Source organism: Oryx dammah, unplaced genomic scaffold, assembly GCF_014754425.2.
Source record: "Oryx dammah isolate SB20612 unplaced genomic scaffold, SCBI_Odam_1.1 HiC_scaffold_16, whole genome shotgun sequence".
Classification (NCBI taxonomy): Eukaryota; Metazoa; Chordata; class Mammalia; order Artiodactyla; family Bovidae; genus Oryx; species Oryx dammah.
The window spans coordinates 26368161-26395681 of record NW_024070200.1 but is presented as its reverse complement, the minus strand read 5'-3'; the positions used below and the strand labels follow the sequence as shown (position 1 = coordinate 26395681).

At 38.5% G+C, this 27521-nt stretch overlaps 1 protein-coding gene across 2 annotated transcripts in view; it reads left to right on the top strand.

Annotated features, from left to right (window-relative positions):
* AKAP6 (A-kinase anchoring protein 6) overlaps positions 1 to 27521 on the top strand; it is a 389020-nt gene that overhangs the window by 253931 nt on the left and 107568 nt on the right. For both annotated transcript variants that reach the window (XM_040257143.1, XM_040257142.1), the window contains exon 9: positions 14473 to 14593. In XM_040257143.1, the coding sequence (XP_040113077.1) occupies positions 14473 to 14593 (121 nt within the window). The remainder of the gene's footprint in view (positions 1 to 14472; positions 14594 to 27521) is intronic.

Sequence of the window (27521 nt, the reverse complement as noted above, 5' to 3'; positions counted from 1 at the left end):
TATCCTTTGTTTATGCTCCTTAGGGTGCTGAAGGCTGTGCATTGTGAGGAAATTTAAGAGTGTGCTGAAGAAAAGGCAGCTATTTAATACTAAGGACAAAAACCATATACTCCTTTCTATTTTCTGTTTACATACAGAAAACCATTGTTTGAGAAATGTATGTGGGTGAGGTTATCTGGGGTGTCCTGCTCCTGAGACCCTTTGCTCCCACAGTTGAATCTGTAATTCTGAAACCTTAAGAACACAGCCTTCTAAAATTATCTGCTCCAATGATACATAAACTTCATTAACAGTTCCTTTTGTTACACAGAATGAGCATTGTTTCTGATAAGATATTGCGGGAATAATGTGGGCCTTCTAGGGTCTTCATTCCATATGCAGAGAGATATCCAATCCACTGAAGAGAACATTAAGTTGGTGATGCAATCCATATGTTTTTATTTCCTCCTCCAGCCTATGTCCATGCAAAGGAGAATATGTAGTTGAAAACCGTATAAGATTACTCCAGGGAAGACTCAGCTGTTAGATTGAATGGAGATCTTAAATGTCCATTTTTGTGTAACCAAAATATTGTTTAGAAATGAATTTATAACCTCTCTGGCTTGATGAAAAGGTGCATATCAAGGTGATTTAACACAGCTTGTGTACAACCATGAAATGTATGTTTGACAGTCATGAGTATGTGTGGGGGGAAGATCTCCCTGACAGGATGTGAAGCTGTGTGAGCTGTAGTAACAGAGTGTGTCCCTCTGTGGAAGACACTGGGCCCTGGTTCCTAAGTAGCAAAGTAGGGAACTGTCGCTTCCTGGAGGGACCTACAGTGCTTGAGTCACTGGTGATTCTCAAAGGGAGCAGGTTGGTGCTTTTGACTCCTGTTGATTTAAATGAAAGCTTGTAAATTGTCTTGTTTCTTTCATCCAATAAATATTCACTGAAGGCATACTATGTGCATGGCACAATTTTCTGAGCAGATTTCAAGAACGCTCTTTTGTAAATTTTGAAAAGTATAACCATCTGTCTTTCTGACACCTCTTTCTATTAAGGGGTTGTCTGATTTCATTTTTATAATGAATTTCAAAATCTTGTTTATTTTAGTAAGTAGTATCCTACTTCCCGTCAAGACTTAGAGTAGATTACAAAGCATGTCTTTTGTTTAGCTTATAAATAATAGAACTGGGAGGCAAAAAGGCTGGTGACTGGCTTGTCCAGGACCTTGCCTCAGAGCCCTGAGTCACGATGCAGTGAACAGTCCATGAAGTCACACTTTGCCCTCTCTCTGAAAATTTAGCTCAGACCCTTGATAAACTCTTTCCCCCCTAAATCACATGTTATGCATGTTCCATATGGTATATGAAATTTGAATTATGGTATTGTCCTACTATAGAGAAACAGAAGAGTCTTAAGGCAATTTCATTTAAGCCACAAGAAGTTTGGACAAAAACACTGCAAAGTAGGCTTAAGTGAAAAATTAAATTCATTAATTTGACAAATATTATTAAATACCTCCTTTATGAAGTGCAGAGTTTAAAAGGGAAAAATGAAATGGTCCCTGCCCTTGAGAAGCTCACCGTTTATTTAGTAAGAGGAACCAGATCTATAAACAGCATAGAATGAAGGATCAAAGTGATGAGTTAGGAATCTGCTTGGAGTAGGGAGCAGGGCTCCTGGAAGGTGGTGCTCAGTTCTGATGGTGGTGGGAGAATTGGAGCAGGTCAGGAGTGATAGAGAGAGACAGGACTCTGGAGGGGATTTTCGGAAGAGGGCTAGGTCAGGGGAAGAATTTTCCAGTTTAATCTGAACAAACATGTATTGAGCACTTACAAAGACAGACAGACCATAGTCCCTACCTTCATGAAATTTACAGTCTATCAAGAGAGCAGCGGTAAACCAGTATTTCTCTGTATCATGAAGAAGAAGGGGAGGCAGAGGGTTCCAGGGAAGCTTAGAGCAAACGTGTGGACTCCATGAGGCAGGGCCATGTCTGTCGCATTCACCACACTATGCGCTGCGTCCTGGAGTGTGCTAGGTGCCCAGTGAATGCTGGTGCATGAATGAAAAGCTAAAACGAATCTAGGGCTCAGAGGGAACAAGGGTGTGAAACCATTGTGCTGCTTGCCGTTCCATATGACTGGAGAGCAAGGTAGAAAGTCAGAGGGAGTAGTGCAAAATAAGGCTTAGGAAGAAAGTGAAGTTGAGATCATGGAGTTAATCACTGAATTCATGGTCCTTAACTAGGACACATCAAGATTTCCTAGGGAACTTTTAAGTTGAAAACTGCCTGCCCATATCACCTCCCTCAAAATTCTGATTCAGGAGGCAGGAGTGGACCAAGATATATTATACTTGATGCCCACTGCCAGTTGAGATCATTGCTCCAGTGGTTTTCAAAGAATGATCTCTAGACCAGCAGCATTAGTATCTCCTGGGAATCTGTTAGAAATTGCAAATCCTGGGTCCCTCTCCAGATGTACTAAATTAGAGAATCTGATAGAATAGATTAGAATAGATAGATAGGTAGGTAGAGAGATAGATAGAATAGATTAGAAATTAATGGGAGATGTGGAGACTTGATTGGAGGCTAAAGCCAGAAAGAGTCGATAAACCTTGGATAAGGCAAGTAAGAGAGAGAAAAGGGCCATTCTAATGTGGGGAGAGAAGGAAAATAAGAAGACTTAGATTCAGATGATTTCTGTGTCATTGAGCATTTCATGATTCTTGAGCAGGCTCTACTAGGCACTGGGGTTGTAGAGGCAGTGGGACACAAAGAATGGCAGGGCGTGCAAATCCAGAACGCCTGCCAGGAGAAGTGTCACTGAGGCTGGCCCAGGGTCAGAGGTGACAGCCAGTGTTTCCCACAGCAGAGACAATGTATACAAACAGCTGGAACCAGTCAGGGATTCCAGCAAGAATAGGTTGGCAATTTTAAAACAGTATTCTGGCAGCACTCTGGAGAATGGACTGGCATGGGCAAGACTAGACAGGGCTTGGTTAAGAAGCTATTCCAGTCATCCAAGTGAGAAATTGTTCTGGCCTGAAGACAGCAGGAATGGAAATGGAAGGAAGTTGAAGACAGAACCCGGTCCCTGAGTGGATGAGGGACATTAAGGGAGGGGGGTTTAAGACAGACCTCTGTGTTTCAGGCTTTTGCACAAATGGACATGGTATTCAGTGCAGGGGAGGAGCAGGGGGCCTGAGAGGAACTGACTGTTGGGACAAAGTTCTTTTTTATGGTCTGCAAAACATCTAAGTAAAAATGCCCAGGAAGCAGATCTGAAGCTCAGGGATGTCTTGGGCTCCTCAACCATCAACAATGACAGTATGGTGACTATGAGGTAGCAGGGGCTGAGGGAGGTGGCAGCTTACCTTGCGGTAGCGTGTCCCCACAAAACCTACCCCAGGGAGACATAGCAATCTCTTTAAGAATGCTCATTTTAAAATATATGTCTAATAGGAAAATTTTTATTTCAGCTAGAATCTTTCAGACTGCATTACACAAGTCTTTTAAAATAAAATTTGTGTGTGTGCCAAGTCACTTCAGTCATGTCTTGACTCTGTGCCACCTATGGACTGCCAGGCTCTACTGCAGCCTGCCAGGCTCTACTGCACATGAGATTCTCCAGGCAAGAATACTAGAGTGGGTTGTTGTGCCCTTCTCCAGGGGAACTTCCCACCCCAGGGGTCAAACTCACTTCTCTTAGGTCTACCTGCATTGGCAGGTGAGTTCTTTACCACTGGTGCCCCTGGGAAACCCAAAATAAAACCATAGCATTGAAAATTCCAAGGTGATATCTTTATTAGCAGGAATTGAGAACTACTGTTGACTAGTATTTTCTGTCTTCAAGCTGCTGGTAGAACCTTCTGATTCCAGGTATTAGAATGTATTAGGTCTGCTCAGATTGCTTCCAACTACATAAAAAAAATTTTTTTAGGGATGTATATTTTCTCTAGTCTAAATTCTTAAAGGAGGAGAGAGAGCATACAGGATTAAAAATTAAAGATCAGAATTCAAGTTGGTATAAACTTTGGCCACCTGATGCGAGAGCATACGCATTGAAAAGACCCTGATGCTGGGAATGACTGAAGGCAGGAGGAGAAGGGGATGAAAGAGGACAAGATGGTTGGCTGACATCACCGACTCAATGGACATGAGTTTGAGCAAACTCTGGGAGATGGTGAAGGACAGGGAAACCTGGCATGCTATAGTCCATGGGGTCACAAAGAGTCAGACGGACACAACTGAGCGACTAAACAACATCATGTAGGGATGTGTGTGTGCATGTGCATGAGTGTGTGCACACATATTAAGGGTTACTATAAATAATAATATGGAGTAGAAGAGTAGGGAGATGTTTCCTGACTCTGATTCCAGCCATCCGGAGGGAATTTCAAAGAGCCTTCTGTTCTTGTGTAAAGTTCTAGAAGATACTTCAGTCTCAGTTATATGCCAGCCTCTGGCTGAGGGGGAATTTGGGCAATGTCCACAGATGGATATGTAATCAAGGTTTGTTCTCTGTAAGAATGTAGAAGTATTCGTCCCACATCACATAACATTTTAGAGTAAATTTTACCTTCAAATACGAACAGTATACACAGGTTATTTCCAAGCACAACAGGTTGAACTAAATGAACTTTAACTAGACGAAAGGTTAAAAGTTTGGCAGTAAAGATAAATCCATTTTCCTTTAGGAAATGAAGTATTCCTGAATCATTGTGATAATGTACACACACACACACATATACATATAAAACACTCCCAAAGAGGAATAGTATTGACAGATGAAAGCAAATATATCACTATTTAAAACATTACTTGATTAAAGATCAAATAAGCAATAAGATATACTGAATGACTTCAAATACCTGAGAAGGGGTGTAATCACCTCTGGATTTCACTGCAATAGGATGATCTTTCTGGTTTTCTGTTGAGCCAAAGGCCAAAAATATCCTTGTGCAGCTGGGTGAACATTCCTGCTCACTCATATTCTCTTTCTCTCAATGAACATTTTAAATTTCTGCTCAATGGTTGTTTTTGGAACATTGTTGCATATTAATAAAATGTTTTCTTTTTGGTACACACCAGTCATAAACTGTGTGCTGATGTTGGGAACACTTTCCCAGATAAATCACTAGACAATCCAAGGCGACCTTATTTCTACCCTACTTCCCCTGATTTTTACCCTGTCTCAAACTAATGAACAACTGATCAGTGTTCAGTTCAGGTTCTTTTTGCTCCTTCTGTTGTGTTCTGATGTTATCACATAGTAAGATCACAATGCATCCTGTAGCCAAAGAAGCAAAAAGTACCTGACTACCTTCTGAAAAACTGATATTCTGGGCACTCTGATTATTAAAATAAGTCTTCCTGGCTGTGAAAAGAATCTCACCAGTATAAATGTATTCCTTTGGGATCATAATATCATATGCTTCTAATGTTCAAATACATTAAACTAATTTTAGACCTAGACAGTCTTCCACTTCAGTAATCTAATGCCATCCATACCAAGAGCCAACAAAGGATGAACTAGAGAGGTAGTGGCATAATTACTGGGGAAGTATTATTTCAAAGTTAAGAGCAAAGTCAACTATTTATTTATTTATTTATATAACTCCTTTCCATCTTAACAATGCTGAAACAATTTCTGTGCTACTTTGGAAAGTTTATGGGGTCAGTTGAAGAAGGAAAGAGGTATGAGAGAGTCTAAAACAAGTCTAATCTACCTCATTTTAATGTGCAGAGCTTAACTCTTTTCTTTAAAATGTATTCCCTTATGCATTCCCACATCACTTTCACAAAGGATTTAAGTCAACTTACCAAAAATATTTACAATAAAATAGAATAAATATTTGACTGAAGTCAGTTAGGTAAAAGTAAAATGTGTACCAGAAAACAAAAAAGTGCATCTTCTGTGCATGTCCTCAGGAAAGGCAATGATTTGGCTCTAAGCTTTCCACATCCAAAGAAAAGAGTGAAGTCTCATCCATCAGAAAATTCTAGTGTCCTAAGATTAAAAATAATACATATCTGGGGAAACACACTGAGTCCTGGGAGGGATTTCTCTGTAGTTCTTTCAGGAGAAGACAGGCCTCTGTGATACTCCATCTCTTCCCTGGTGCCTCAGATGGTTAAGAACCTGCCCGCAATGTAGGAGACCTGAGTTTGATTCCTGAGTTGGGAGGATCTCCAGGAGAAAGGAATGACAACCCACTCCAGTATTCTTGCCTGAGAAATCTCATGGACAGAGGAGCCTGGCGGGCTACAGTCCATGGAGTCGCAAAGAGTCGGACATGACTAAGCAGCTAATACTTTCAGAAGAGAAACCACATTCCCAAGGCAATTTTTTGATGTAGGCTGCAGAAGTGATGTCAAAGCACAGTTCAGTTAAGAGCCGGTTTACAGGATAGATGAAATCATATTGGAGAGATCTCCATAGTAATTCTTCCACAAAGATTTTGTTAGAGATTGGGTGGCAGAGAGTTATTCCTATGTTATTTACCTCCTGAGCTTCCCGGGTGGCACATTGGTAAAGTATCCACCTGCCAATGCAGTAGACACATGAGACAGGAGACATGAGTTTGATCCCTGGGCTGGGAAGATCCCCTGGAGGAGGATGGCAACCCACTCTAGTGTTCTTGCCTGGGAGATACCATGGACAGAGAAATCTGGCGGACTATAGTCTGTGGGGTCTCAAAGAGTTGGCCACGACTGGAGTGACTGAGCACACACATTTTTATCCCCTGCCCTAACCTTGAGGGGGAATATTTTCTGTGCTATGCTTAGTCACTCAATCATATCTGACTCTTTGCTATTCCATGGACTATAGCCCACCAGGCTCCTCTGTCTGTGGGGATTCTCTGGGCAAGAATACTGGAGTGGTTTGCCATACCCTCTTCAAATACTCTCTATTGCTTGTTAAATCTTTGAAAACCAGGGAGGTATAGGATAGAGTAGACTTTTTACAAAAGGCTGAACTCCCTAACCCTCAGCAGTGTGCCAGAAGCAAGTCTGGATCCAGACCCTCTAACACATGGACAATGACATAGGAAGGTTTATCTCTCTCTCTTTTTTAAACAACATTATCTCTTGCTTTGTCTTCAGATATACGGGTTCTCACATTTGTGTTAGAATCACTGCCATTTCTAAATTCTTTAGAATGTTTTCAAGTTCTTTGGCTAGAACTTAGTCCAGTGTATTATCTGAAAATTTAGAGAGAATTTTGACTTCCTGACAGCCTAACAGAATCTTCTAGATATATCCAGAAACTTACATTGATACTTCTAATTTTATGGCTAATCTTGGAGGTTAGAATTTTTTTGCTTTATGGATTGTATTTTAATAGCAAGAGTTTATGAACAGTCCATGAGACCCTGAGAAAGTGGGGCCTATCATTAACAGATCTGTAGGATTGGTTTTATTTTTCTTAGACATTTTCACATGTATATGGGTGTATATGAGAATTGAGAAAATTACTACTGGAAAGAACTCCATATTCCTTTTTATTTATTAATGGCAAAGGCAGGCTGCTTTTCTCATGAGGAAGTGGCTCATGAATTTTCATTCAAAATAGTAAATTAGTGTCCACACTTTAATATGTTTAGAGTGGAAAGGGATTCTACATGCAACTGTGCATATCAGATTTCATGTCTGGAAAGCTAAATTTTATTCTTTAATGATAATGTGATTGGACTAGGTGCCACTCTTTTATCTCCCTCCTGTGCTTACATGACACATGGCATAGAGCATGATGGGAAATTCTAATCAATTATTAGTGTTTTACTTTAATAATATTAACGTGTATTTTTATGAGATTTTTGCTACCATTACCTTTAGTGTCTTTTTTGAAAACCAGAGGCAAACTTCCTTGAGCAAATACTGTGAACAGTGAACACTTAGTGAATATTTGGGGAAAGAATCAATATGCTAAAGAAGCTAGGAAAATTGGATCACTTAACAGAAATTCCAACATATAGGAACTGATCTTGTGTTTTTGGATATGTTAATGTGAAAGGAACTATTAAGTTTACAAAAGATGGATACTTAAATGCTCCAAAATATGTATTACTCAGCCTTAGTAGAAAAGCTTCCAGGCCTTTTTAGTATTATCTTTTTTTCAACTATTAGTTGCTCTATTTTGATGATTTCTTCATTTGGTGTCTGATTTAATCAAATTCCTTAGTGGACCAAGCTGGAACCTCATATATTCACACACACCTTCCATTGATTTCACTTGGGTGAAACTTTATCTTTTAAGCAAAGTTTAAGTTGAAATGTTGAGTTAATGATGCTCACTTTAAATACCAAAGGCTGAATGCATTTATGTATTCAAACACTTAGCTGGTCAAACATAAGTCCCACCAGGGTTTAGAGGAAGGATCATTTCTTAAACTGTGCCAGCCTCACAAATGATATATTGCTATCCAATCTGCAAAAATTGATACTAAACAATCTTGTTAGTATTTTATTTCCATGGTGAAAAAATCTGGAATCTTTTTTTTTAAACCTGAAAAAGTTAGAGAAAATGATGGACAAGATATTGGGAAATACTTTTGGCAATTATCATAGCAGTTAGCCAAAATTTAGAAAAAAAAAAAAAACACTAAAGAAAAAAATCGCATGTTTATTTTTTCCATAACTTGTCTCTGTCTTTATTAGAATTTCAGATGCTGAAATGAACACATAATTCTATATTTATCTAACAAAACCTGACTTTGATTTAGAAGACTTTTTCTCCTCATTACATGATTGTGCTTGTAAAGCTCCAAAACTCGTAATATCATATCTGCAATAGAATGTCCAACTCTTTTATTGTGAAACCTTCAGGAATATGGCAATTTAAAGGAAAAATATCCAAAAAAGTATCACTTTGGTAATGTGTTTGATTTATAGCACTGTCTTAGAATAGTGTACAATTCTGCTTTGTAACATTTTCATAGAGTATAATGTATTCATAGAGTACTGAAAAGGTATGCTTTGAGACCTTTTAACATCTAGGAGATTATATATTTGTATCTATCAATCAGTTGGCAGGAACCCAAGCACATTTACAAAGAAAATTTTATAAGGAAAATCCTTCCAAAAGAGCAGTTCCTATACTCATAGCCCTTAAAAGGTTCTGAACTATTTGCTACAATTTCAATCATCTCTCTCTCTCTCTTTTAAAAAGAGGTCATTTGTCACGAGGACTTCTAGGAAAAGTACCTGATTCTGAAGTCAGCAGATGGAATCAGCATATTCTGCAAAGGGTTGTAGAACTAACTAGTTCTATGCTACCCTTGATAAATTCACTCATCTATGATCTTTTCTGTTTTCCTGTATATTAGCTGACATTTTCCTTAGAAAATGTCTTTTATAAAATCACCAGTCTACAGCATATACCTTTGCAGGCAATATAAACAGAAGAAAGTAAGCTACTTCCTTTACCTCAGAATTTTCCTGCTATAATGAGCACATTAAATTACAATTATTTCAGAAGATTTAAAAAAACAACAACAAAGAAATTCTAGTAATTTATTTCTGATTTGTTACAAAGTTATATATTTGATTTCACTTAAATTTGGAAAACTGTCAGGTTTTCCCTAAGCTGTGAATTAACACATGCCAAAGAATCTGAAATCAGGCACAAGTGCTTAAAATATGTTTTTGTCTTCAGAATTAAGGTTCCATCCCTGTGTTGGGAAGATCCCTGGAGAAGGGAATGGCAAGCCACTTCAGTATTTTCGCCTGGGAAATTCCATGGACAGAGGAGCATGGCAGACCATAGCCCATGGTATTGCAAAGAGTCAGACACCACTGAAGCAACTATTAGGATCTGATGAGAATTTGTCGTTTGAAAAACACTAGTGCTGATTCTACACTAATGAAACAAAATAAAGAACCAAAGCATTTACCATATCTAACAAACTCAAGCTTATTTAAGTATTCTCAGCTAGGATGAAAACAGACTGGACTGGAGGAATTGTGAATATTTGTGTTAGATTCATTCAGCACTTGCAGGTCTCCAGTGAAGATCATCTCAGAATGAGCCTGAGGTACATTTAACTGGAAGAAATGCCTTTTGTTCTAAGTCCTTTGATAGGGAGAATAACAGGAGGGAACAGCTCAATGGATGTAAAGACATGGTAAAGAGCTAGTAAAAAAAATTCCATGATTCTGAACATTTTATCATCCTGTATGTAGTTTTCATCTATTTAAAATCTATTCATAAATTTCCTTTAATTTTCACCATAGAAGTAGGATGTGAAAGGAATGGGAAGGCAGCTCACATTAATTGAGAGCATACTGTATATAATCATTTCAAGTAAGCAAATGTACCTTTGTGTACTGAAGGCAAAATCTCACCTTCAGAATGAACGGGGAAGCCTGTCTATATTGCAACTGGTATTTGAGATTGAAATATTATCTTTATCATGTATTGCTCTTCTGAAGTCATTCTTGCCCTACTAAAAGTTCTTGGCTTCATTATCTATATTCATTCATCACCATTTGTCAAGTACTATCCTGGTCATTATGCCAAAGCCTTTGACTGTGTGGATCACAACAAACTGTGGAAAATTCTTAAAGAGATGGGCATACCAGACCACCTTACCTGCCTCCTGAGAAATCTGTTTGCAGGTCAAGAAGCAACAGTTAGAATTGGACATGGAACAACAGACTGGTTCCAAATTGAGAAAGGAGTACATCAGGGCTGGATATCGTCACCCTGCATATTTAACTTAGATGCAGAGTACGTCATGCAAAATGCCGGACTGGATGAAGCACAAGCTGGAATCAAGATTGCCAGGAGAAATATCAGTAACCTCAGATATGCAGATGATACACCCTTATGGCAGAAAGTGAAGAGGAACTGAAGAGCCTCTTGATAAAAGTGAAAGAGGAGAGTGAAAACCTGGCCTAAAACTCAGCATTCAAAAAACTAAGATCATGACATCCATTCGCATCACTTCGTGGCAAAAAATGAGGAAACAATGGAAATAGTGACAGGCTTTATTTCCTTGGGCTCCAGAATCACTGCAGATGGTGATTGCAGCCATGAAATTAAAAGATGCTCCTTGGAAGAAAAGCTATGACCAACATAGACAGCATATTAAAAAGCAGAGACATTACTTTGTTGACAAAGGTCCCTAGAGTCAAAGCTATGGTTTTTCCAGTAGTCATGTATGGATGTGAGAGTTGGACTATAAAGAAAGCTGAGTGCTGAAGAGTTGATGCTTTTGAACTGTGGTGTTGGAGAAGACTCTTAGGAGTCCCTTGGACTGCAAGGAGATCCAACCAGTCCATCCTAAAGGAAATCAGTCCTGAATATTCATTGGAAGGACTGATGAAGCTAAAACTCCAATACTTTGGCCACCTGATGCGAAGAACTGACTCTTTGGAAAAGACCCTGATGCTGGGAAAAATTGAAGGCAGGAGGAGAAGGGGATGACAGAGGATGAGATGGTTGGATGGCATCACTAACTCAATGGACACGAGTTTGAGCAAGCTCTGGGAGTTGGTGATAGACAGGGAAGTCTGCTGTGCTGCAGTCTGTGGGGTCGCAAAGAGTCAGACACAACTGAGCTACTGAACTGAACTGTACTGATCTTGGGCATTAGGGATACAAAGATAAATTCACCCTTGCCCTTGAATTGTTGAGTCATAATCAAAGCTTCTTTTTTAATCATACATGTATGGAAAAGAAAACAGGTTTCCTTATTATTACTTGCTGATTGATAATTTATAAGACTTCCTACTTACATACATCATTGGTATAACAACGGAAAAAACCTGGTTTTAAGATCAGAGTTCAGGCTCTTACACACAATACTTGTAGCCTTTCCTAACAAATTAACATTTTCTTTAGGGAACAACATCTTGGAATAAATGCTGTTTTTCAGATTTCCTATTCCTCTCCCTTCTTTTGTGCAAGATGGCATCTGAGCAATATAAGGGGCTTATGTGATCTTGTGATTGAGGCTTTCTGGCTTAACGTGGCTCCTGGATGCAGCCTGGTTAGGTTCCATGAAATGGGTCTTGCCCTGCCATTACATTATGAGGTTGTACCCGACAGAGGCCTGTGGCTGTGTTGTTATCTCTTGGCTTGGTTCAGGAGGTATTTCCTGCTGACTAAGCTTCATCTCAGTCTTCACTGGCCCAGCCAGCTCTCTGAGGTCTGGCTTCAGAGGCCCCCCTGGCTCTCCTTAGAGGTCATTGTGTCTCTGTTGCCATGGTAATGCCTCCGTCAAGTTCACCTGAACTCCCAGAAACCTCATGGGAGGATGAGAGAGCAGTCTCATCGTGGGGGAAGAGAACAGAGCAGCGAAGGGAGTCCTGACCACAACTCTCCGCAGCATCCCCGCCTCAGGTTATTGTGAGGGCGTTGTTTAAGGCAGTCTCCCAGACTCTGCAGCAGGAAAAGCATCCTGGTGCTTTTGGCTTTCCCTTTAGGTCTTAAGCCAAGAGAGAGGGGGACACACATCTGAGCACCTGCTCCTCTTGCCTTTATTTCATTCTTATTCTCCAAGTCCACTGAGATGGAAGCGGGGAGCCTTTCCCTTCCTTTATCTTTTGCTTTTAATATTCTCCTGGGTATTCTCACCTATATGAATATTAGGATTATACTTTCTTAATTTGGGGGATGGCATGCCACCTTTCCCCTGTCTTTGTGGTCAAAATGTGAGAGGGTACAAGGGGAGAAAAACAGTAAACGTAATTCAGGAGGTATTTCTAAGTGATTGTGCCTGCCGTGTGAGCAATTGCTTATTAGTCATTCCTTATCAATCATTCACAGAATGAAATTTTTAAAAGCCTAATGGTTTATTGGTTCCTGTTGCAGTGGTTTTTGCTTGTTTGTTAGTTTTTGAAATGGGATACTATTTCAGATTTCATGTATGCTTGTAAGTAAGTCCTTACTACTCAAAGCATGATCTAGGAGCAGCAGGGTTGCCAGTTGCCAACACTTACTTCAGAGAGTCTCAGACCCAACCCTAAAAGTACCGAGTCAATATCTGCATTTCAACAAGATTCTCAGCAATGCCATATGCACAGTAAGTTTGAAAGCACAGCTCTAGACCACCTTAGCCTTACTGAAGGTTTGTTTACATCAATTATATCCATCATTGACATTCACTAAACATTTATTAATTCATTCTACGTGTTAGCCAATGATAAGCCTTGGCCTGGGTGCTTATGGTTCTAATCAAAAAACTTTATAATTATGGAAAAGTAATTAAAATAGACGATTCTAGGTCTAGACTCCATCACTAGATACACTTTAATTTTTTGACAGATCTATTAAGATTAAATTGTAAGTTCTGAAAAGCAGATGTTCACTTTTTTAGAAAGCAGTCATTTCATGTATAGAGACAGGGACAAGGCGGTAATAAGATGCCCACTTGATAAGTTCAGATTCATACCTGAGGCTGCTGCTCCATTAGTACTGAGAGGGTTTTGCTCAGAGTTTGACAAGACTCGCAGATTTCTTTTAGAGGGATGATTTTGGGGAGAATGACAAAGTCATAGTTTTTTTTTTTTTCATTCTGCACTTTCATTTTCTGATCACAGTGTTTTAGAAGAATCTGAGCTTTACTTATTCACCAGGCTTTCAATAGAGAATCACATTAATCCTTTTAAGCTCCTTATTCTAATGATTTATTTTGTTGAAAACCATAGTGATCCTCCTTTGAATTTTAATGATTGCTGGCTATTCAGAGATTCATCGTTTTGACTTCCTGTCCTTACCTTTGTTTCCTACATGTCTGTGGGGAACACCTGTCTAATATTGGATCTGCCCCTGGTTCTCACTGGCTTACCAGAGTCACTCAAGCCTATCTCTGAGTGTTAAACTGAAATGCTGGCTACTCATCCATGACAATAAATGTAGGATATACGTTTGCAGAGATAGGCAGATAGACAGCAGAGGGACAGATAAATGATTGAGTCATTTCCCAGTGAAAATAATATTTTGGATATGGTAGTATATAGTGATCATATAGAGAAATAAGCTGAATTAGTATTCTTAATCATGAATATATTAGGATGCATGCAGTATCCATGGAAAATCTAGTCAAAGAGAAAGAGGTTTGAATGTTGAGAGTGCTTTTTGTACCACAGATTCTGGACTGGGTAACCTTCCCAAGGCACTGACCCTCCATGTCTCAGTCTGTTAAAAACGGCAATGCTCTTTTTCAAGGACATAGTTCATTTTGTTCAAATGCTGCAAATCCTCAGAAAGGGTGAGTGAATGGAAATAGCCATAATATGTCTCAGGTACAAGCATCAGAATTACATGTTATGTTTTCAAAATCTAAGAAAATGGCTATGTCACAAGCTTGAGTTCCTATCTGGCCCACTGTGTAACCACACCGAGAATTTTTCCTTCTCTTTTCACAGGTATCATCCAGGAACATCACAGGTTTTCAAGAATATATTATTCTAATATGAGATTTTTAACAACTATACTGTATTTATGCATAATACATTTTGTGCCTTATCTTCAGGCTTCTGGACTTTGATTCAGAATATCAGGAGCTCTGGGATTGGCTGATTGACATGGAGTCCCTCGTGATGGACAGCCATGACCTGATGATGTCAGAGGAGCAGCAGCAGCATCTTTACAAGGTTAGAGCTACCCTTCTTGCCTTTACCTTGCTGGGGAAGATCTGATTAGCCTGACAAGTCTTTCTCTCTCTCAGGATATCTTTTGCGTTCATTGTATGTATCATGGTGTCTATTAGAATTCCCTTCCCTGTCCCCAAACTCATTTCCATCCCCTGTGTGCTGACAGACTGCACCGACATCATAATTGCAAGAAAGTTCCCTTTATCACATTCTATTTGGTGTAATTCTATAGAAGGACAAAGATTTATCTTCAAGATGAATAGCAATAAATGAAACTGCATTAATAAATAGACTGAAACAAAATGAAGGATAAATAGACTGGTAACATTTAACAAAATGTATCTGTGATTGGAGCACTCAGGTGGATTCTGTCCACCCCTCAGATATTTCCAGAGATTAAAAAAAAAAAAAGCCTTCCGATTGGCTTGCTGCTTCCATACAGGGCTTGTCCAATTTAATGTTTATTAGTGTTACATAGCACAGACGTTGTCATATTAAGTCAATGCATTTGCGTGTGATTTAAGAAAACTGGCTTAGAACTCACATATTGATTGCAGGCAATCCATCTAATAACTATTTATATTGTTTTCCATGTCTGTTAATTCACCCTTAGCCTACTGTGTTTCACCGATTCTACTTAAATTGTCTTAGAAGTTCTTGCAAAACAGTCATGTGAGTTTGACTTGAAAAAATGGTTGCAATATTCAGTGTCTGAAAAAGCAGTTGGGGAGGGTAGAGGGACTTTCCACTGAAATATCAGACTGCAGTAAATCTTCCTCATTTAGGCAATTTTTATTGGAGTAATTCTGACAGTTGTCATCCTTGAATTGCTTTGAGCATATGGCATATTTCAAAGAGCAGATTGTGAATCATAAAAAATAAAATTAATAACTAACCACAGAATCAGCAACAGTATAATGACAAGAAACAACTACCCTCTAGCTTTTTAAAATTTCTTATAGAATAAGAAGTACGTTCAAGGTCAAATAGAAGTTGTCTTCTTTCTTCTCCAATTTTTTATCATTTTAAGTTACCTTTCCATAATATATTATTTTAACTTTTACTTCCTTTAAAGAGACATATTTATTTTCAAGGGTGTGGTAGACTTTAATTTGTGTCCCCTGGGAATCATCTTAGTTAACGGAAGATATAAGCTCCCTAGGGACTCAGCAAACGGTGATATTTTACTCCCTAAAGAATTCTGCCCAACATTAATCAAGTTTGTTGACTGCTAGCTGTTTCCTGTGTGGATAGCTGTCCACATTAGCCACAAAGCTACCATCGTCTGGCAGCACATATTGTTAGAATAACAATTTAAACCTAATGTAACCAAAGTGAGATGATTTTGTATTTCATGCCAGGATCAAGACTTACATATGAAAGATGCCTGTAAATCTATATTAATTGTTTGTTAATATTTGCTTTATCCCAAAGACTTAAGCATTAAAAGTCTAGGTAAAAAAGAAAAAAAATAATAATATGAAAGTTATCTAATCATAAGCCACTATCTCAGAGTTTACTGTATCCATGATGCTAAAGTTCTTTTTCTTGATGCATTTTGTATTTTGCACATAAACCACTATTTTTTTAGAAACAGTGCTCTTCTTTGTCAAAATCGCATTCATATAATTTACATCACAATTAATAGGAAATCACTGAACAAAAAGTGCAGTCTTCTTTTGCTTGTGGTTTCCTTGTTAAGTGCTCTGCCTGCGAATTTCCATTCTGGCATATTGAAGGCCATTATTCCTCCCACTCAGTACTTCTGGAGTATAGTACTTTTCCAAACATTTTTGTACTAGGGTTCTTCATTTGTGACTTGTGTCAGTATATCTAAGCTCACTAGACTCGCACTAATTTTGCATTTGGCTTATAAACAAATTACAGATTAGGTTAGAAACCAAAGGCAATGCTACAGGTTTATGGAGTGTCTCTCTTTATATAAGCTCCCAAATTATTCCAGAAGTTTAGAAATCTCCAAAACAGTCTTGAGGATATTGATGGAGGACTCATTTAGAAATTGGGGTGGCTGCTGAGTTAGAAAAACTGATGGCAGAAAATTAATTTCAGGCCTTTGCCAAGAATCCCCAGGGATTCTCAGGTTAGGTCACCATTTTCAGTGTCCCATTTCTCTTTCTAATCTGCTTTTCTAGGAATTCATTCAACTAATGCCTTGGGGAAGTGAGATTTGCAGCCAGTGGATCACAGAGACCCCTAAAGGACTAAAGCTTTTCAGTTGGTCCCCAGACCTTTCTAGGCTTTTGATACCATTTGAATCTACCTTATTCATTTTTAATCTTAAAATTTGTTGGCCCTAAAAATTACCAACATTTATCAGCCTTTTTCACCAGGGGCACCATCGGCATTTGGGACAAAAAAATTCATTTGTAGGTCTGTTCCTTCCACTACAGGGTATTTGTGATTCGTGTTCCTCCAATCATCATGACAACTCAATAGGACACCCAACTCTTTTCACAGAATTTTATCTATCTCAGCTTGTCTATGTCATGTTTGTTTGATAAAATGCTTGTATAACAATGAGAAAAATGCTTTCCACTGGTATTCTTTATGTTATTTAACAAAGCACCTTATATAATTGATATTGAACTAATAATTGTTGAGTTGTAACAATTAAGGATGACATTGAAGTTCACTATCCCTGCTATTAATGAAAAGAATGAGAGTGAACAGCTTTTAAGAGAGACTTCAACTAAGTTATGGTAAATTCCCAGGAACTGTAGATCAGGACAGTTATTCCTGTTATCATAGAATTTGAGACTTTTGGCCTCCTCTCCCTGGTGAGGAGTAGGGCTCTCTCTATTTCATCATGCAGCTGATTTCCTGGCATGGAGAGGCATGCCCACAGCCCAGTTCAGCATTGCTCAGTCCTAGGTTGATCCCTGAAGTTCAGCTTTGTAACTGTTACTTTAGAGGAATACAGTAAGATGGTAGTCGGAGAGTAGGAAGTTGTTTTTATTTTTTTGTTTTTTTTAATTAGCATTTTCAGCAGTAGGTACTACCTTTCTGACTTTATTTTATATTCTTGTCTCTGCTAGAAAATCATGTGACTCCTAGATATGGAACTTCAGATAAAGACCAGACAATTCATTCAGCCGACCTCCTGAGTGGAGCGCGTTTTGTAATATCTTGGTTACCCTAAAACTCCAGAATGCTTAAGGAACTTTGAAGGGGAAAGAATTTGTTTTGAAAGGCAAAGAATACATTGATACAACCTCACATACTTTAGATCCTTAATATTACAATGGGCTATAAAGTGGATTATCTGTTTAAAAAATTTCTTGTTATTCTCAGATTGTTAGAAATTCAAAATCATTTTCTTTCTTATTAGTTTTAAGTTGCTGGGCCCTAAGAACGACCTGATTCTTATTAAAAAGTAACCACTCCCTTAAATATATTTTCTTCTTTGTTTGGAGATAGTGAGACATGCTGCCAGTGTCTGTCCTTTCTCCTTCTTGGTCTGGCTCAGCATCAGCATGGGGATCTTCTGAAGCTGTTTTCTAATAAACATTGGCAGTATCATCAGCTTAGAAAACACAAAGGTAGTCTTTTCTCGTTTCTTTCTTCCTCAATCTGAGAATCACCTCCAAGGAGAATTTACTCCCACTCTCTCACTTTCTTTCTCTTCATTCCTCCTACCTTCCTAAGTAGGACAATTTAATTTGTCAAAAGTAACACCGTGATTTTGAAAGTTCAGCTCCTATTTGGACTAGCATTACGAAGCCAGAATTCATAATCACAGGGAGCTGTCACTCTGCTGGTCTGCATGTGCATTAACTATTAATGGAGAAATATTTAAAACCCACTTGCCAAGGAAAAGCTTTATTTTCCATTCCTACAGATCAAAGGTGGCATTATTCTTGGGCTCAGAGACGCTCAGGACAGCTCCTCCCCCATCCTGTACATTTTATAAACTGAGTGACCTGGAAGCATCTCCATGACGGGAGAGTTGGAGCCAGCTGGGCCTGTTGCTGCTGTCCGCAGCAGCAGCAGCCAGTCCTGGAGGGCCGCGAGGCTGTGCCCTGCCAGCGGCTTCATTCTAGGGCCCAGAGCACTGCCGTCTCTGCTGCTTGCGGAGCACAGGTGACAGAGCCCCTAGTCATGCTGCATGTTTCAGAGATGAAGGGTTAATTCCAAGAGCCAAATTCAGGAGTTATGGGCTGGTGTTTATAGTTACTGTTGAACAAGAGCTGTTTTCAGATAATATGAAATTGAAAGTGTCCAGTCTTGTCCCAACTCTCTGTGACCCCATGGACTGTAGCCCACCAGGCCTGTCTGTCCATGGAATTCTCCCAGCAAGAATACTGGAGTGGGTTGTCATGCCCTTCTCCAGGGGATTTTTCCAACTCAGGATGTGAACCTGGGTCTCCCACACTGCAGGCAGATTCTTTACCGTCTAAGCCACCAGGGAAGCCCTCAGTATGAAGCTCACTAAAATACCCTAGAGATTTGTGCCTTGAATGAATGCCTTAGCTATTCCACATCAGTAAAAGATTAGATTATATTACTTCTAAGGGGTTAAAAATAACTCTTCTAGCTTAAAAATAATATAATACTGACACTTCAACCAAGATATATATGCTTTCAGGGAGTTTACACTGATGTTGTACTTAATTTAGGCGGTTAGTTATTCGTGTTTTCTGCTTTTGTGGGAAAAATCCAAGTGTCCTATATCTTTCTCCATTGGTGTAAGTATTATAAAAAATATGTCCTGTGTGAAAAAGGAAAGTTCATTCATTCTATATAATACAGTGCTCACTAAACATAGTGATTTTTATTTTGTTATTGCTTTGAGGTTGTTTATAAGACTTCACGGGCTTCCCATGTGGTTCAGTGCTGAAGAATCCACCTGCAGTGTAGGAGCCGCGGGAGGCATGGTTTCAGTCCCTGGGTCAGGAAGATTCCCCTGCAGGAGGGCATGGCTGTCCACTCCAGTATTCTTGCCTAGAGAACCCACTGAAAGAGAAACCTGACGGGCTACAGTCCATAGGATTGCAAAGAGTCGGACATGACTGAAGTGACTTAGCATAGCATAAGACTTCACAGGAAAATAATAAAAATATGTTTAATATATAAGTACAAATCAGAACTGGGAAAATATATGTAGGCTGGATTCTGTTTCTGTGAGAAGAGTTAATATGTAGTGACATAGACTATAAAGTCCTGCCCAACTACTAAAGATCCTAAAAGTTTCTCTGGGTTTCCTGGTAGTGAAAGCAAAGAGGGAAATATGCTCAGATGATAAATGTACATTTTCCATAAAAAAAAACCATTATATTTCCTTGGAGAAATTAAGTTTATTTTGATACTTAGAAATGAAAATATCTTCTGTTAGGATTTTTTTTTAAATATAAGGGATTAAAATGGTACAATAGAGAAATAGCTAGCCACAATTATTTCTTACAGGTAGACATAATACTTCTGACAAGTGAGTTATTTATGTTTACTCTGACTCTGTTGCCAGGTAATGCTTAGAGACTTTGAGCACAGCTCTCATCCATAAGTGGCTTTTTTCAATGATAGGTTAGCCAGATGGAATTAATGAAAGGACATCAGTATTATATACTGGAAAAGAAGAGGTTATTTGTAAAATGAGAAAGAAATGTAAACATTGAAGAGATAGAAAAACAGTTGAAATCAGTTAATACAAAGTTAACCAAAGGAGAAAAAGAGTAGAGGAGTAAATTACAATCATAGGTAGACAAATGAATAGGTAAAAAAAATGCTAAAAAGAATCAAATACAAACAAGCTTTTAAAAACCAAAACACTGAAAAAAGAATTTTTTTTCCCAGGGGGAAAAAAAGCCAGACAAGAGAAAGGGGTAAATTTTAAAAGGAGAAAGTTACTTTAGAGAATTTAGATGTGTATTATAAGACAACCAATGTGACTTTTAAAATAACCATGTGTATGGAATGGGATAAGAAATTCTAGGGAATAAGAAATATAGTGTAAAAGAAGAAAAATGGGACATAGTTGACTTATTTTGTTTTTATAACTGTTGATGCCAAAATGATGTTGTCATAGCTATGAACCAGTCATAGAAAACAGGTTAATCATGCTTGTCCTGTATTTTGTAAATTCAGCTCTCTACAATAGTTCTCTTTCATTTTGTTCCAGATTATATTGATTTGTATAATTTTAAATGTGGCTTGAGACCTTTATGCCTGAACTTGAGCTCTTAAAAATGTAATGGTAGGCTGGTTCATGGTCCAGGTCACAGTAACTAGGCTTAAAATAGAAGAAAGTCCATTAACTCTTTTTTTTTTTTTAACTTATGTGTTGGTGTACAGAATAGAAGTACTCGTCAAAAAATTAAATTCTGTTAATTAGGCTTTATTTTGGAATTTCAATATCCAAATTTTCTACCTTGATTGTTAAAAGGAAGCAAATTACTAGTTAGTGAAGCAGTCAAGGTAAAAATGTACCAGGTATATCAGGCACAAGAACCTAATGATAATTTTTTACCTCTTTCCCAGTAGATTAATTGTAGAGCTTAATTGTATGTTAGATTAAAACTCCATTAAGATAAGAAGAATATGCTTAAAATCATTATAATATTGCAAAAAACATTATCTAATCATTTTTAAAGCAATCAGAATGGAAAAACCTAGGCTGTCTCCACTGCTGTCTAGAAGTGAATTTGTTGTTCCATTTTTTTAAAGTTCAAAAAGTCCTTAGATTTGCTGTCATATTAATTTGGGCTTTGATGAATCAGTGTTTGCTTTGAATACTTTGAATACTTGAATATACATATATGTGTATATATATATATATATTCTTTTTCTTTTTTTTTTAGAGGGCAAAACTTATCCTGAAAATGTTAGAATGAAAAATAGATGGATGTGGTTTCTGAACAATATATAAAACACTATTTATGCTAGAGCTTATAATACCTATTTGCACTGCTTTTTTAAAAAGGGAGAAAAAAAAAGAAGGATGTTAAGAGAATAGTATGCCAAGAAATAGCTGGCTCTGTGTGCAGAGGGGCAAGGAAGGGAAGCCCCGCCAGCAGTTTTTGTCTCTGGCGGGTGAGCTACTGTCCGGAAGGTGCGTTGGCTCTCTGGGCAGCCTCAGCTGTATTGTACTGCTGCCTCTCTCCCTGGCCTGGCCTGCTCTGGCCTAGAGTGGATCAAACAAGCCGTGGGGAAAGTTCCCCTCATTTGCATCACTTCTAGACAGCCCTGTCGTACTCTCTGCTGACAGGAAATCACTGTCTTTGTCACCTTTTCTCAGGGCCCTCCTTTTGGCAGAGATGGGCCATGTGACCACGCTTAATCACAACAACAGGGCTGGCTCAGGACTCAATGACATGTTTTCCTCAGCGCTTCAATAAATGGGGTAGAGGAGTCAGTAGGAAATGACTACATTAATTTCAGAGTGAAAAGATAATTAACACTTGAAGGACTCATGCTACAACCTATGAATTATTATTCAAATTGAAGTTAATTTATCAAAAACTTGTGAAAACTATCTTTCTTAATGTAACTGTTTTTTAAAAATATACCTTGAATAGTAAGATTTGGGCATGTTGGAGGGAGAATGGGAAGAAGGAGGGGAGAGGGGACTTTTGGTGGAGGGTGTAGAGTGTAGGGGGAGGAAGAGAGAGGGCAATCATAGCCAGCATTAGCTATGTTTGAAAAAGCAACTTAAATGGGCTAAAACTTCAACATTTGGGACTGAAGGCTGGAGCATGTAAAACGCTTACTTAGATGATATGAATAGGACACTGGCAAACAAAAGCAGCAGTGTGCTCCTAGAAAACTGTGCTTAAAGGAGTTTCCTTGGCAACAGAAATGCAGTTCCAAAAGTAGACAGAACTTTCCTCAGAAAACATACTATTAATAACAACCTTCCGGAACAACTTGGAACAATTTGACGACTTGGCAATAATAATGCCAAGTGTTCTGCAAATTAATCTAACACATAGCAGTTATGTTTCCCTTGCCCATAATTTTGCTGGGCCTTACCTAGAACTCACTGCTTCTCAGTGGCACAATGTGAAAATTATTTTCAAATGTTGTCATGGAAAAAGAAAACAAAAAGAAATGCTAGTGACCAGCAGTGGCTAGTGATTGTGTTCAGCTTTTTGGAAACTACCAGAGAACTTGGTTTAATGAGATGAGTCTATTCCAATTAAAACTATTACTTTTAATATCCAACAAAATACTTGGATAAACAAATCTTGGTAAAGGGTTAACAACCTGAGACTTGCTGTGATGTGAAGCACATCTTGAGGCCATTGGTTATATAAATGTAACACTTTACCCAATACTGCTGGGTGTTATTTTTAAAAGCATCATCATTTCTTGTCAGCCCAGGGAATAAACTAATCTTGGATCTACTTGGCCAATGGGAATCATTTGAATTCTCCTGAAGGCTATACATTGCCAGCCAAGAAAGGAAGAATGTTCCCCTACTCTAACCTTTCCTGAATCCTTGGCTCTAAAGGTTAAAAGTAATCAATATCTCATTGTGCTTCTTGGTTTCAGGGTAATAAGTAATAACCATCATGTTAAAATACAAATGATTACAGATAGCAAGTAAATGAGTTGACCTGTTTGGGAGCTTTTTATTAATTGCAATCAGGATAATCATTAAAGTTTGCTAATAAAATTTTGGATTAAATTGCAAAAATTTCAGCCTTTAACTTTTGAAAAATGACTTTTACTTAATTAGACATGAATCCCCACCTCTGTTAAGCTGTGAGATTTGGCTTTAACTCTACATGTTTGTAGATTTCTTCCTAGTTTTATAGAAATGAATAAGAGGAACATTTACATTCCTTATAAGAAAAGATGTTTGGTTTACTGTTGTCTTTGGCTCCTGAACTGCTCAATACTATATAAATATATGTTTCAAGTCAGTGAGTTAAGGGAAATGTCCCTCACCTACTTTTTAGTATTTCCTATTTTAAAATTGCTTATCTTTAGTGGTTCTATTCATATTTAGGCTAATCTGGTTTGACGCTGGAAAAAAGTTGTATGTTGTGTGATTAAACTTTACAGACAACTGTGGTAAGAACTGGGGGTTATTTATTTTGCCCCTCCCAAATTGCCAAAATTAAAAGATAAAAACCAAATATTGTTTTTAATATTTTATGACATTGACATCTTTTATTGGCATTGGCAAAAGGGTCTTAATATAAAAAGGATAAATGTTAGGTTAATGTTCCATATAATTACATCAAGAATCCGTTGGTTATGGTAACCATAACTACAAGGAAGTATATGATATGTGTGCTATTAAAGCCAAATATTTTATCTTTATTAGCATTCTGAGTTTTACAGTTTGTTAGGATTTCATGCGTATATCCTAAAGCTGGGAGATGAGGCTTCTTGTTGCTGTTGTTTAGTTGCTAAGTCATGTCTGACTTTTTACTACCCCATGGACTGTATCCTGCCAGGCTCCTCTGTTCATGGGATCTCCCAGGGAAGAATACTGGATGGGTAGCCATTCACTTCTCCAGGGGATCTTCCCGACCCAGGAATCCAACCTGCATCTCTTGCATGCAGATAGATTCTTTACCATTGAGCCATGCTGGAAGGGTAGCTAAATGATGTTTTGGTTATTTCAAAAGAAGTCCTGGTAGCTGTCACAGTAGACTGGCGATTGCCAGCTGGGGATGGAGCAGGGGGCAGGCAAAGTTCAGCCATAGTGCTTTCACAAACAAACTTGTTAACTTCTTTCCTTTTTTTTTTTTTTAAACCTTCCTTCTTGTCCTTGTTTTACTACCATGTCTAACTTTAGGAAGAAGTAGATGTGTGGTTATCCAAGGGACATAATTTTTAGACTATTAGGTATTCCCTATCCCAACTATCTTATCCCCATTACTAAATATCCGCACTGCCTTAAATCCCATCCTTGAGCTTCATGTCTTTATGGTAAAGTCTTCCCAGGTGATGCTAGTGGTAAGGAACCTGCTTGCCAGGGCAGGAGATGGAAGAGACAAAGGGTTGATCCCTGGCTGGGAAAGATCCCCTGGAGAAGGGCATGGCAACCCACTCCAATGTTCTAAAAGGGCTTCCCAGGTGGCTCAGGTGATAAAGAATCTGCCTGTAATGTGGGAGACCTGGGTTCAACCCCTGGGTCAGGAAGATCACTTGAAGAAAGGCATGGCAACCCACTCCAGTATTCTTGCCTGAATCCCATGGACAGAGGAGCTGGGTGGATACAGTCCATGCGGTTGCAAAAAGTTATGACTGAGTGAAGACTTGACTCATAAAGACATGACTGAGTGACTAACACTTTCACTTTCATAATTTTTAGAATATTAGATATTCCCAATCCAAACTATCTTATCTCCATTACTAAATATCCGCACTGCCTTAAAGCCCATCGTTAAGACTCATTTCTTTATAATAAAAAAGAATGTACTCTAATGGCAACCCACTCCAGTGTTCTTGCCTGGAGAATCCCAGGGCCGAGGGAGCCTGGTGGGCTGCCGTCTATGGGGTTGCACAGAGTCGGACACGACTGAAGCGACTTAGTAGCAGCAGCTGCTGCAGCAGCAGTGTATGAGCAGGGGGAGAACACTATTGACTTCAATGCTAATTTTGTCATCTAGTTTAAATGGAAAGACACTGAGAAGGGAAAATAGAGTGAAAAGTGGGTAGAGAGAAGAAATCTGGAAAAGGAACCAAGGACAGATGCTATCTACTTCGCCATCTGATAAGAAGGGGGGTGTGTGTGTGTGTGTGTGTGTGAGAGAGAGAGAGAGAGAGAGAGAGAGGAGGTAGGAGTAGCATAGTGGGACAAAAAAAAGATGAACACTGGTCAAATCTTAATATTAGACTGTGTTGGTGCCCTGTGCACATTGTTGTATTTAATACTGATGATGATCTTGAATTATTGTCCCCACTTCATGTACTCTGAGCTTGAAATACAGAGAGGTTAACTGGTTAGTCTGAAAGATAACAGAACTAGTTTCTTAGTCAAGATAGGCTAGCGTTTGCTGAGATAACAAACAGCCCCCAAATCTCAGAGGTTTAAACCTGCAAAGATTAATTTCTCATTACATATTACGTGTCCATCACAAGTGAGTTATGGGCTATTCTTGATATTGTTTACTAACTCCAGGACTCAGACTGATGGACTAGTCACTCTCTTAAATATTCCCTCAATGTGGCAAAGAGGAAAGAGACTTCTGGAGGGTCTCATTCTGGGTATCAATCTTCTCCTTGAAAGAAACCCATGTCACTTCCTCTCAAAATCATTGGCTTGAACTAATTGCATGGCTCCACCTTATTCCAAACTGGATGGGGAAATTCACCCCTACTATATGCAGGAAGGAAGAAAACTAGAAATATTTGTTGAACTGAACCAGTAACTACCACAAGAAATAAGTAAAGAAGTCAGGGTTTGATCCCAATTTGGGTAGTTCTAATGCCCATAGTCTTTCTTTCATATACTGCTTGCCTGCCCGCTGTTGCCCTATATCGTCTTCTCTACAACAGGTAAAATTCTTGCAAGAACATTATTTCCTCCCTCTCTATAAGCTTTTTGTGCTAAGATAGAAAGAAGGAAGTCCTCAATATTTAGATGGTGTATCTGCAGAGAAAATGGGCTGGTTCTTTAGCCACTCATCAACCTTTCTTAAACACCTCAGCATCCTAGGGAGGGGTGCTATGTTTTGCCTTACAGAGGCCTCCTGTATTTTGTCAGTTTCAGGAAAGCTAAGGCTGAAAATAAATCATTGTGGGAAAGAGATTAAAGGTATTATGACCCTAGAAAGATTTAACCTCATGGATCCTATTATTGGAAAGGGAGTCATTGAAGAAGTGTCCCCTTGGAGAGATTCTCTAGAGGCATATCATTTGCAGAAAAACTACCTTCCCGTCCTGTCAAGGAAGCAAGTTCACTTCTCAGAAGCAAGGGCATTCTTAAGCATATTTTTAATAATGTGGGCATTTGTAAAGCTCATACATTCTTAAAATAGGCCCTTCTGTGACACTCTGTCCCTAATGAGGCACACTGGACTAAGCCAAGAGGGAAGAGTGGTCTTCCCGCTGAATCTTGATTCGTTTACATAAGACACAACGCACATCCACACGTTTTCTTATTCTAAAGCTAGGGAAGAGTCTTCCAGACTAAAATCCTTACTGCTTTTGGGGTTGATTTAAATTTTCCTTCCAAAATTTCTCAGGCCACAGAGCTTCACCTTTCTCCAGAAGGATAGCTATACACCCCTGAAACTCAACTGAACTTACTATTTCGGCTGCTTCCTAAGTGGTTGATTCCATATGCTCATAGATATTTGCATAAAAAAGACTTGTGATATTCCCCTTGTCATCTCAGCCATTGAAAACTAGGAAATCTATGCAAGAGATACACACACTAGTTATGCATGCACATTTATGTGTGTTTATGCTTATGCACACAGATACCAAGTATTAACTTATTGAATTAAAATAATCTTTCTTCAGGACTGAGTCTAGATTAAGTCAGATTCCTTTGACCAGACAAACTGGCTATCCCAAGACATTATAATTGTGCATATATAAATAACTATACAAATCCTTTCATATATGCCAAGTTTCAGTCTGGAGCTCATTTCTGTGTTATAAATCTTGGCATACTGAATTTTGCTACCTTCATTACAATGAAATTATCCCTTTCAATATTCACAGGTGCCTCCCTGCAAGAGGCCTCCTTGAGATTAATTTAGCCATGAGTACTTTTTATTAATTAAATAACATTTTAAATAATATGGTAGATTTAGACTTTGTGGACCAAATTTGAGAATGAATGATTATAATTTTTATTAGATTTCACACTCCAAGGGCAAGATTCATGTCTGTGTTGTTTATTGATATATCTCCAATGCCTAGCACAGTACCTCACACAGAATAGAAATTCAATACATATATGGTGGGAAACATTTTAACAATAAGGCATTTAATAATCTATTAA